At 34.3% G+C, this 11242-nt stretch overlaps 1 protein-coding gene across 2 annotated transcripts in view; it reads left to right on the top strand.

Moving 5' to 3' along the window:
• Abcd2 (ATP binding cassette subfamily D member 2) overlaps positions 1 to 11161 on the top strand; it is a 62363-nt gene extending 51202 nt beyond the window's left edge. Inside the window, exons 10-11 of one of the 2 annotated variants that reach the window (XM_063254552.1) lie at positions 3835 to 4088; positions 6568 to 11161. In XM_063254552.1, the coding sequence (XP_063110622.1) occupies positions 3835 to 4054 (220 nt within the window). In that variant the 3' untranslated portion in view covers positions 4055 to 4088; positions 6568 to 11161. Of the gene's footprint in view, positions 1 to 3834 lie in introns of both variants that reach the window. The other variant, XM_003466778.5, reaches the window with a different exon arrangement.
• The last annotated feature ends 81 nt before the right edge of the window (positions 11162 to 11242 follow it).

Genomic DNA, 11242 nt, shown 5'->3' with positions numbered 1-11242 from the left:
TTAAACCATAAAACACTTGTTCATTCCTGCTATGTAGTTCATCAATCATAGTCTTTTCCTTCTGGCATATTAGTAGCTATATGACTCATTCTTGTATGTGCTTTGGTCTTGTATTCCCCAAGGGACTGCACAGGCCACCTCCTCTTCCTGCTCCCCTCCCCCCCAGATTCTGTGACAGGCGGCTGATTAGATTCTGTGCCAAAGCTGTCATCATATATAGCTACCAAACTAGACTAGTAGCAACATTTGTGTTCATCCTTGAAGCCTTTTATACCTTTTTTTCTTACAGAGAATGTTTACATTAAAATTATGAGGAAACTATTTATTGTTCAATGTTTTTTGAATATCGATTTTATTTCTATTGAGAGCATGATATTTGATTCTTACTCCATTTAAACATTCAGATTTTTTAGAATTTTTCCCCCTCAGAGAGTGGATCTGAAAATAGAGGGATTTCCTAAAGTGACCCTAATACTGTGGTTTCTCTCAGCATTAAGAATCAGGTGCCATCTGGAATGACGGGATTTGCTAATGTCTTCAGTGGCAGTCTGGACTTAGTCCTGCATGCATTAGAATTCATGGCAATGGATACCATTCTTCTGGCTTTTCCTTAAGAAAACCAATAGAACCTGGGTCTTTAAGCTAATTAGGACATTTCCTGCAACTCCTCTGAATTAGGGATGACACAGGGCCAGACCAGAACTGCTGAGCCCTTTTGGCATAGACCTGTGATTTCCAGACCAGCTCCCAAATCCAACATGTTGGTATAAAGCAGAATTATCTCTGAGAGCTGGTGTTTTTCTGACCTTTATCAATGGCTTTATTATGCCATCCTGTCATTCTTTTCTCACTCAATTAGCCTGAAGAGACACTGGAAATATTTCAGTCATTGTTTTTTCAACTAGAGGAACAAATAGTTCTCTAAGCAAATAGCAAAATCTGAATGTTACATTTTAACAAAGAAAACATATTTTAACTGCAGCTGCCCCAAGTCCATTTCTTCAAAAAACTAAACAACATGTTCTTTATAAATTAGCTTAATCATTTTACAGCAATTTGTCATTTCTCTTTATCTTTTCTCTCAGGAAAGTAAAATTATTATTTTCCTATTTTCCCTGAAAAGCTTTCAGAAGAAAATATTCATTATCTTTTTCACCATAACAACATATGAGTAATTATTAATTATAAGGAATAAAATTGTCTATAGAAGTAAAAAATAACTTACTGAACTATTTTTATTCCTGTTTTATCCTATTTGTTGAAGAAGTTTACAGAACATCTCTGAGTCACAGTTAAAATAGCTGTTTCTTTTAAATCTTTCTGATTATCCTAAACCTTGAAATACTATTTTAGCTAATAGTATAGAACATGCCTTTGTCTCTCAGGGTACGGGACACCTACCAGTTTGTCTTTCCCATGTAGAAGACAAGTCTCTGTAGGACCAGAGTGAACAGTTAAAACTTCATTATAGAGTGAAGGTAAAGCTCACCCAAGATGCAAATGACCACAACTTAAATGGCTTCTTGTGGACCCAAGGCTAGGAAAGCCTGAGAAAAGTTGAGAAGAAAATAAATAAGATGGGCTCTTTGCCATTATTCCCCTTTCTTATTGTCTACCATACTTCTTTTGTATTTCTATTACTTTTGCCTTAATTTTAATATTATAATAGCAGGATTTTTAGCATTTTTCCAACTGACAGAGAAATACAGTTTTCAATTTAATTTTGAGATGGTCCCAGCTGTTAGGAGATCAGATTTTTGGAAACCTAGAGAAACTAAAGGTATAAGGAAAAGCCTATTAATCTGTGTCATGCATTATCAAATTTAAACTTTCAACTTAACAATCACCTTACTTTATCAGCCTACTAAACCAGCTAAACTTCCCTTTTGAAAAAAAACCTGATTTAAAGAGGGCTAAGGCTGGGGATTGTAGTTTAGTGATACTGCACTTACATAGCATGCACAAAGATCTTGAGTTTGATCATTGCAAAAAAGGGGGAGTGTTGAGGGAGTGTGTGTTGGTCACTTTCTCATGGAACACAGTACCCAGCACCCACAAGTCAGGGAGGAAAGGGTTATTTTGGCTCACAGTTTCAGACGTTTCAGTCCATGGTTGTTGTGTTCACATGCTGAAATGGGATGGCAGAAGGGCCATGGAAGAAAGCTGCTCACATCATAGCAACCAGGGGTCAGAGAGAAAAGAGAGGAGCTGGGAGGGAGATGTGCCCTTCCAGGTCAGAGTCCCAGTGACCACCTCTGTCTCCTAACAGCACACTCATCCACAAACTCATCAGTGGATCAACCCATGGATGGGAACAGCTCCCCAGTGATCCAATCATCTTCCAAACACATGAGGCTTTTGAGAAATGCATTCCAGATCTAAATCATAATAGAGCAGTTATAGAATCCCGATGTCCATCAGTTAATGAGTAAACAGAATGCACAGTGTCCTACAAGGGAATATAATTTAGCCATCAAAGCCAATGAAGTATTGACACATATTATAAATGAAGTAAACTTGAAATCATTTTGATAAGTGAAGGAAGCCAGTAACAAAAAGGCACATGCTATATGATCCCATGTACATGGAAAATTGGAGCAGAGAAATCCCTAGAGACAGAAAGGAGATTAGTGGTGGACAGAAGAGGACGTGGCAGATAACTAATGGTTACAGGGTTTCTATTGTGAATAAAGGAAATTTTCTGAAATTAGGTGGTGGTGCTGTTTTCATGAGCTTGTGCATATACTAAAAATCACTTAATTTTACGATTTGAAGAGTAAATTTATGTCATGGGAACTATATCTTAGTTTTGTTTTTTTTTAAACAAAGAGGTAAGAACTTTCCTGAAAATAATACATGAGAGTTTGACAAAAAAAAAAAAAAAAAAAAAAAAAGAAGTAGGACACCTATAAAAGAGACAAAAACTGAAGAATGCTGGGCTGGTATAACAAAGTGACACTCTCCAGGTGACTAAGCTGTGGGACCAGCTCTCATCTTTAATGTCTCTACACATCCCCCAAAGACTAATGACATCTACTTCAGAAAAGATCAGTTATCTTTGACATCATCAATAATAATCTCACAGCGCTGTGAAATTCCTACCTCTGAACCATGAAAAAGAAATTAAATTACATAAAGAAATGGAAGAATATTTAAAAGATTTCTATCGATGAGTTCATTTTCTAAAATGTCTTTAAACTTAAGAAACTGAAAAGTTTTTACTTATGTAGAAAAACTCATTACCAAAGAAAGGTAAAATAGTGATAAAAAAATTTTGGTGTCAGGAATTGAACTCATGACCTCATGCTTGCCAGGCAGGCACTGTGCTGCTGCGCTGTATGCCCAGCCCTGAATTCATATTTTCTATTATTTTCCTTACTTTTTCTCTGCATGCCCTTTTTAATTTTTACTTTCTTTCTTTGGTTTCCTTTGCTTACTTCCCCTTTAAGAATACTTTATTATTTAAGGAGACATAGTGGGTTATAAAGAAAAATCAATACGTACGCAGCATTGTCTACCTTTATAATTCTTACATACTCAGAATATGAAAAATATTTACTGTAATCAATGATAATATCCTAGAGATTAGATTAATGACTTTGAGATTTTAGCATATTAGAGTGATTAACTTCTTGTGATATCCTTGAAAATCAAGTGTAAAGTTGGTACTTTACTTAAAATTTGCCTTTGACTATCAATTAGAATTATAAACCCATAACAAAAACTACTTTTTACTATTATGGTTAATAATATTATTTCATTTAGAATTACAAACCTATAACAAAAACTGCTTTTCACTGTTATGGCTAATATTATTTCATTTTAATCATGCAGGAAATACCACACTCATTTATTACAGTTTGATGGTGAAGGAGGTTGGCGCTTTGAACAATTGGATACTGCTATTCGTTTAACATTGAGTGAAGAAAAACAAAAGCTAGAATCTCAGCTAGCCGGAATTCCCAAAATGCAGCAGAGACTCAATGAACTATGTAAAATTTTGGGAGAAGACTCTGTGCTGAAAACAGTCAGAAAAGAAGATGAGACATCTTAATTCATTTTGACAAGTTTTAAAAGTTAATTTTTAGGTAAAGACTCACAGATACCCTATTATAGTGCATGCATTGTGTTAAGCTAAGCACAGAAAAAATGAAACCAGCAAGAAATATTTTATATAACTTTAGCATCAGAGAAGCAGATGGTCTAACTTTTCAGAAGAAAATAAACAAATGCATGATGTGAGATTAGTCCTGATGGCTTACACTAATTCACAGTGAGAACCTAATTGACCTGTAAAACAGGATTTTCTAGGTGAATTCATGGTGAATATCTGATTACTGTGTATAATGTGATATGTCTGAGATTTTTTACTTGAGAGATATCTTGGAACTGCAAACTTAAGGAACAGCATTTGGGCTGATCTCAGGTGCATAAATATTAGAATTCTGAGTACCATTTAAGTCTTCATGATTGAGATGTTTAATAGCTATAATTCATGTTCTTTATTGCTAGTGGCCAACTAAACCTTATATAAAATACCTGATAATTTAAGAAATAATTTCAACATAAAAATATTTTAATGGCAATGGTTGAGAGAAGAAAGCATGGCTAAACAAGTACAAAATGACATTTTAAAAGTTTTTAAACTTCTATCATCTTGATGCAGGAATATAAAAATTAATTGTAATGAAAATCTCACATATTTTGTAATAAACCTTTTCATTTTTAGAAGAAATATAGAAATAGTGTATCCAAACAATGTTTGCCTCAGCATGGTATTTAGCCTAGCAGCATTATCTATTACAATTTCAGTCTAAAAATACTATTTTATTGTGTGTGTTTGTGCCCAAAGGAGGAGTCCACATTTCTAAAACTGTAGTACCACAAGCTGGGCATGGTGGCACACATTTGTAATCCCAACACTCAGAAGGCTGAGGCAGGAGGTTCACTGTGAGTTCAAGGCTGGTCTGGGCTAACTAGTGAGTTCAAATGTAGCCTGAACTATGTAGTGAGACCTTGTCTCAAACAAAACAAAACAAAACAAAAAGTAGTACTACAATAGATTCTTAAAATCATAATAATATTGGCATACATTGGAATAGTACTTTATAATCTTCATTTAAATCATTTCACTTTAACTTTTGTGGCAATCTTTTGAGACAAGTATTATTTTTCTATTTTGATTTTGAGAAAAATTGGCACTCAGACTTACCCTAATTATGTAATTTATTTAGAGAACATCTGGGAGCACATGAGTTTCACCTGACTAACTCAGCACTACTACCACCATTAAACTGTATTTACCTGGGTTATAATAATAAATACAGTGGGGTGGTAGATGGCAGGAAGTAGGACTCTAAGCAAGGGAGCAAGATGAGGGAAAAATAATCAATATAACAACTAGATGAAACATTGAAAAGGAAATGTATTTGGAAATGTTAGTCAAGTTATTTGATTATTGTTTATAAGAAATGAAAATCAAGTAGAATGTAGAAAGATCACTGGTTTATGGTTTTTTTTTTCTCTTTTTTATTGGTACCAGGGATCAAACTCACAACTGCCTGCTTGCAAGGCAGGTGCTTATGCCGCTGAGCTAAACCACTGAGCTAAATCCCCAGCCCCTACTGGTTTATGGTTTAAAATGAGCCAAGGGAGCTGGCACTTCTTTCAGCAATTCACTGTCTTACTCAATATTAACGTACTTTGGCTACTGGTAACTGGAAGGGCAGTTCATTATATTTTAGGCAAATTTATTATTAAACATTAGAAATAATACATATGTATTAGTTGTATGACATAGAGCCTACCTATTTACATGGCCTGACTTGGAAGTACAACAGCCAGGACTGATGGTTCTCTGTGCTACCATGTTGACAGGCCATTAAAAGTTGGAATGATAGTTTTATGTGTATAATTAGACATAGACATCATTGCTAAGACATTGCTTAGACATAATTGCTAAGTCAATGATTCTTAGAATTTTTGATGAGATAGAAAACCTGAAAGTCATTTATGGTGATTGGTATAGAACATCATAACATATCCACATTTTTAATTCTCCAAGATAACTAGTACATTTTGAATTATCAATAAATATAACCATCTTGTATGAAGCAATGCAATATAAAATAATCAGTATATTTGTCCAAGTTTTTCAGTTAGTATCATTAGCTGCTCACTTATTCCCTTGGCTTATTTATTCATAGTATTATTAGAAAAGTGAGGCAGGAATTAAATTTTTTTTAGAAAAAAGACATGGAACCAAAGTCTAAACTAGGTAAAAATTATCTATTGACCTTAACATCTATACTAGCAGTTATTAAATTTATACTGCTGTTAGGGAAATGTTTGAGACAAGTATCTTACATAACCTTTTACAAGTTCAAATGCACAGTTTTCATGCCTTAATTTTCATACTCAAGCACCACAAAATACAAGCAAAGAACTCTACACACTGCAGTTTAAATGTTATAGTTTTTAGACAAACAGGTGTTCTGTGAGTTGTGTGTGTGTGTATGTGCACACATGCACATATGTACTTATTTATTTCCTGATTTTTTTTTTCAGAATCAATAACCTCTAACCTGGAAGCGAAAAGATCTAACTAGAATTGTATTTATGTACCAGCTGTTTCCAAAATAGTCCTATAATTCATATAATTATACTTTGTGAAAAACATGAAAAAGATTAAGAAACTAAATAGCATCCATGAATACAGCAAAAGAATAGATGAAGAAAGGAAAAACATTTCAGATTTCAAACTATATTATCAAAATGACTTACTTTTTTGGTCAAAAAAGCTATTGTGGAGCTATATTATAAAATGTATGTTTTGAGTGTTAATTCAAGTGTGGAGAATAAGCTGCATTCAATGAAAATGTCACATTATATTTCTACAGCATACATCATACAAGCATGATTCTAAAAGAATGTATATCCTTATAAACAGGATAGTGTGTAAAAACCTCTCTTGAGTAGTCTAAAAGAAAATAATATATCTTGAAATCCATCCAAATTTTCATGTCTTTCACAGTGGGCATGCTTTTTTTGCCTTGATAGTAATTTCCTTTTTGTTCAAATTTTAGCCTGTCAGTACAAGTATAGATGAACATGTTTTTATTTGAGACATTGGTTCCAAATATAATTTCATATTTTGCCAATAGGCTGAGCCTATTACAATGTTGGAATATCTTTTGATTCCATAAGCCTACAGAATTTTTTTACACATTTGAACCCAAATCAAGAGGGTGCTATGCAGTTTTGAGATGTGCATAAAGAAGTAAAGCTTAATAAATTATTGGTATAACTCCTTTATGAGCAAAAATAATTATTATTCTGAAGATAAATCACTTTCACATAACCCAGGGTATTTACAGTTCTGCTGACATACATTAGGTATGTTGAATATGTTTTGGAGTTGTACTTCTAATATTTGCCAGATAAGGACATTCAGATAAATGTATAAAATATTTTTATACATTGAAAACAAATCCCTCTTACATTGTTGGTGGATTTCCTGAATACCAAGTACATAGGGCCATACAGTTTTTATTGTTGAATTTTCAAAACCAATTCCTTCTTACCTGCTGGTGTATATTAAGAAAAGAGGTAAAAATTACTATATATATAAACAAGAACATGACTGTATATGGACACATTATAGTACCATCTCTATTCAGTGTAGTTACGTGAGCTCAGCTTTCCTTGTGAATTCCATAATCACCATGGAAAATCCTTGATTAATCAAAGAAATGACAAATCATGCCGTGATAGAAAATGCTGCCCCTCTACTGTACCTGTCTGTGTTGGTTTGTGTGTACTCATGCCTCAGTTACAAATTGTGGGATACAAAACCTTGTGAAGTGTTGTGCACAACATAAAATTTATTTCTTTTTAAACTCAAAACCTTTATTAAGTTCTAACTTAATATCACAGTGCATAGCACTGTGATAAGTTCTAGGAATAAATGAAATATGGTCCAGTGGAAGCTTACAGTCCAGTGGAAATAACAGAAATATACTCAGTCATAAAGTTAATTGCTTTATTTTTTATCAAGTTGGCATAAAATACTGTGTATACATTCACTCATTAAATCTTCACACAACTAATTCAACAATGAAGAAAAAAGGTTTAAGTAATTTATGTAACTTCTTGCAGTATCCCAGCACTGAAATTTGAAACCAGCAGTGTTTGATTAGAAAGCCTATACGGTGCCGTATCACCTTCCTTTTAATTATTTTAGGCCATTCATTACTAACTTTTTTCTGGTACTGAGGATTGAACCCAGGGCCTTCACACTGAACTACATCTGCGGCCCTTTTATACTTTGTTTATTTATTTATTTTGAGATAGAATTTCACTGAATTTCCTAGGCTGGGCTTAAATTTGGGATCCTTATGCATCCGCCTTCCAAAGTGATGGGATTACACATGTGTACCACCATTATGAACTATTATTGCTACTTTAAATTGAAGTTTCAGTGTGTGTGTGAGTAACCAAGCCAATATATTTTGTCTTAAAAGAGAATTCATGCAACATAAATTATAATTTTCAAGATAAATTATGGATGTTTCATTATCAATTATGAGGTGGAGCAAACACAAATTTTCAAATGTTTTGAGGTACAAATGTTCAAACTAATTCTAATTCATTCACTCAATAAAAACTGACACATTCAAGGTATCAGCTACTGTGTTAGAGATTAAGACGAGCAAGACAGAGGGCTGGGGATTCAGCTCAGCAGCATAAGCGCCTGCCTTGCAAGTGTGTGGTTGTGAGTTCGATTCCTGGTACCGAAAAAGACAGAAAAAATTTTGGGACTGGGGATTCAGCTCAGCGGCATAAGCACCTGCCTTGCAAGCAGGCGGTCGTGAGTTCAATCCCTGGTACCAATAAAAAAAAAAAAAAAAAAAAAAAAGACAAGCAAGACAGACTGGCTCTTTGTACTGGTGCAGCGTTTCCGATCAGTAATGAACAGTGCTAAGAGTGTTGGATGTTGTGGTTTGTTTTTTAGTATATTTTCAATTCTTGGATGTCCTGCCTAAGACCATCCTGGTATACCTTCTAAGCAATAAACGTATTTTGGTAGCAGAATTCCTTTGATTCTGAATATGATAATCCTCACAATCCATTTTAGTCTACATTATAAGGCAAAATAAAACCAATCCACTGGATTTTGCCAATAGGTACTCCTATGCAGTATTGTTTTGATAGTTGGGAAATATCTACAATCCAGATCATGTAAGACAAGTCAGATTTATATACTCCAAAGCATATCTCTCATTACCACAAAATGCACATAGTAATTATATCAAGAAAAATGATGAACCTAGTTCCAAAGCTCCTGTGTTTAGGTTATCTTGTTGCACAATGTAGGCCAAATCTCCAAGCTCCTTATAGACAGAATCTACAGAAATGAGGCTAATGTAAACCCAAGCAGACACATGTTTTTTTCTACAACCTACATACATCTGCATGCATATATACCATACACAATTCTTCAGAATACACAGATTTTAATTTTTATTTATTTATTTTTTACTTTTTTTTTTTTTTTTTTTTTGGGTACTGGGGATTGAACACGACCTCACACTTGCCAGGCTGGTGCTTGTGCCACTGAGCTAAATCCACAGCCCAGTATACACAGATTTTGAGGACTTAAGTAACAATAGAATTTTTATTGTTGTAAAGAGCATGCAACAAAAATTTTCATCTTTAGTGTTTTTTAATGTGTAGCTCAGAAGTCAAATGTATTCACATTGTCGTAAAACAGATTTCCAAAACTCTAAAACCCTGTATCCATTAAACAACTCTTTTATCTCTCTGTCCAATCCCTGATAGCTACTATTCCACTAATAAGACTTTCACTACTTCAGAGAAGTGGAATATACAGTGTTTGCCTTCACTTAGCATAATGTCCTCAAGATTAATCGATGTTGCAGCATGTGACAAGATATTCCCTTCCTTAGAGGATGAATAATATTCAGCCATGCTTTAGTGTTGCTGCTTCCTCTTGGCTGCTGTGACTACAGCTTCAGAAGCATGAGTGCTTTGGTTCACTCACCAGTGAACTGCTGAAGTTTACATCTTTGTGGGATAGCCATACACTCACAGTGGATGCACCATTTTACAACCCTACCAGGAGCGTACAAGAGCTCTGGTTTTTCTACAGCCTCACCAATGTTTATTTTCTGCTCTTGAAAAAAGAGCCATCCTAATGGGCCTGAAGTGATATTGCTGTCATAACTAGTGCTGTTTAGTACCTTTGAACATACTGTTGCCCATGTGTATATCATCCTTGGAGAAATATCTTTTTAAATCTTTGCTTGAAAAGTTTGTTAGGATGTTGAAACTTGTTTCGTGTTATTCAGGGACCACCATGATCTAACCCAGTCTGATTCCTCTGCTTCCAAACTCTCTCCCTTTTCCCTCCTTTATTCTTCTGTTCCTATTACTTGGTCTCATTCCTTTTCTTCTTAGACATTAATTTCATCTCGGCCAATATGGTCCTTGCCACACCATCTTTGTCTAAAGGAAGCCTATCTTGCTCTAAGGACATTTCAAACTCTAGTTATGTATTACTTTCTCCTTTCTCTGCTTGCAAAGGAGAAGACTTTATTTGAAATCCTGTTATTATGTTTATCATGCTACCTTTTATTATTTGTGTAGAACGTACCTTTTAATGCAACTTATTTCAGTTTATCTTAATAGCTTGTTAATTGGTTCTCCCTGATTGTACCTCCTTGTGAACTCTAGACTTGGATTCTTGCTTTTCTTACTGCAGTATTCACCTAAAACAACTCAAGGCAGGTGGGAGACACTGGAAAAGTGTTTGTTCAATAAGGGCATAAATGGATGAGTGAGAAATCAAATATTACTCATTGATGAGAATGAATGAAAACCAATGATAGAAAATCAAGCATGGAGACTCACACCTGTAATCCCAGTACTCTGGGAAGCTAAAGCAGATGGATCACAAGTTACAGCCCATGTTGGGCATTTTAAAGCTCATCTCAAAAAAAAAAAAGTCACTGAAAGAGAAATTTTAAAAAGTGTACCTTTTCCTTCACATCCTTGTATATTAACCAATACTGCTAACTAAATCATGTTAAAATTTTTTTGTCTTTTCTGAAAAAATAAAAAATTTTATGATCTTGGGAAATTCCTATTTGTTTTATCTGTTTCTTCCTCTGTCAGTGAAAATGAGTGAATTCCTTGGTTTTAACATTCTAAATTCTATGCT

Source organism: Cavia porcellus, unplaced genomic scaffold (genome assembly GCF_034190915.1).
Source record: "Cavia porcellus strain 051 isolate PalLab524CR breed Dunkin Hartley unplaced genomic scaffold, mCavPor4.1 scaffold_8, whole genome shotgun sequence".
In the NCBI taxonomy this organism is placed as follows: domain Eukaryota; kingdom Metazoa; phylum Chordata; class Mammalia; order Rodentia; family Caviidae; genus Cavia; species Cavia porcellus.
Note: the sequence above shows the minus strand (reverse complement) of the source record. Positions and strands in the feature narration are given on the sequence as shown.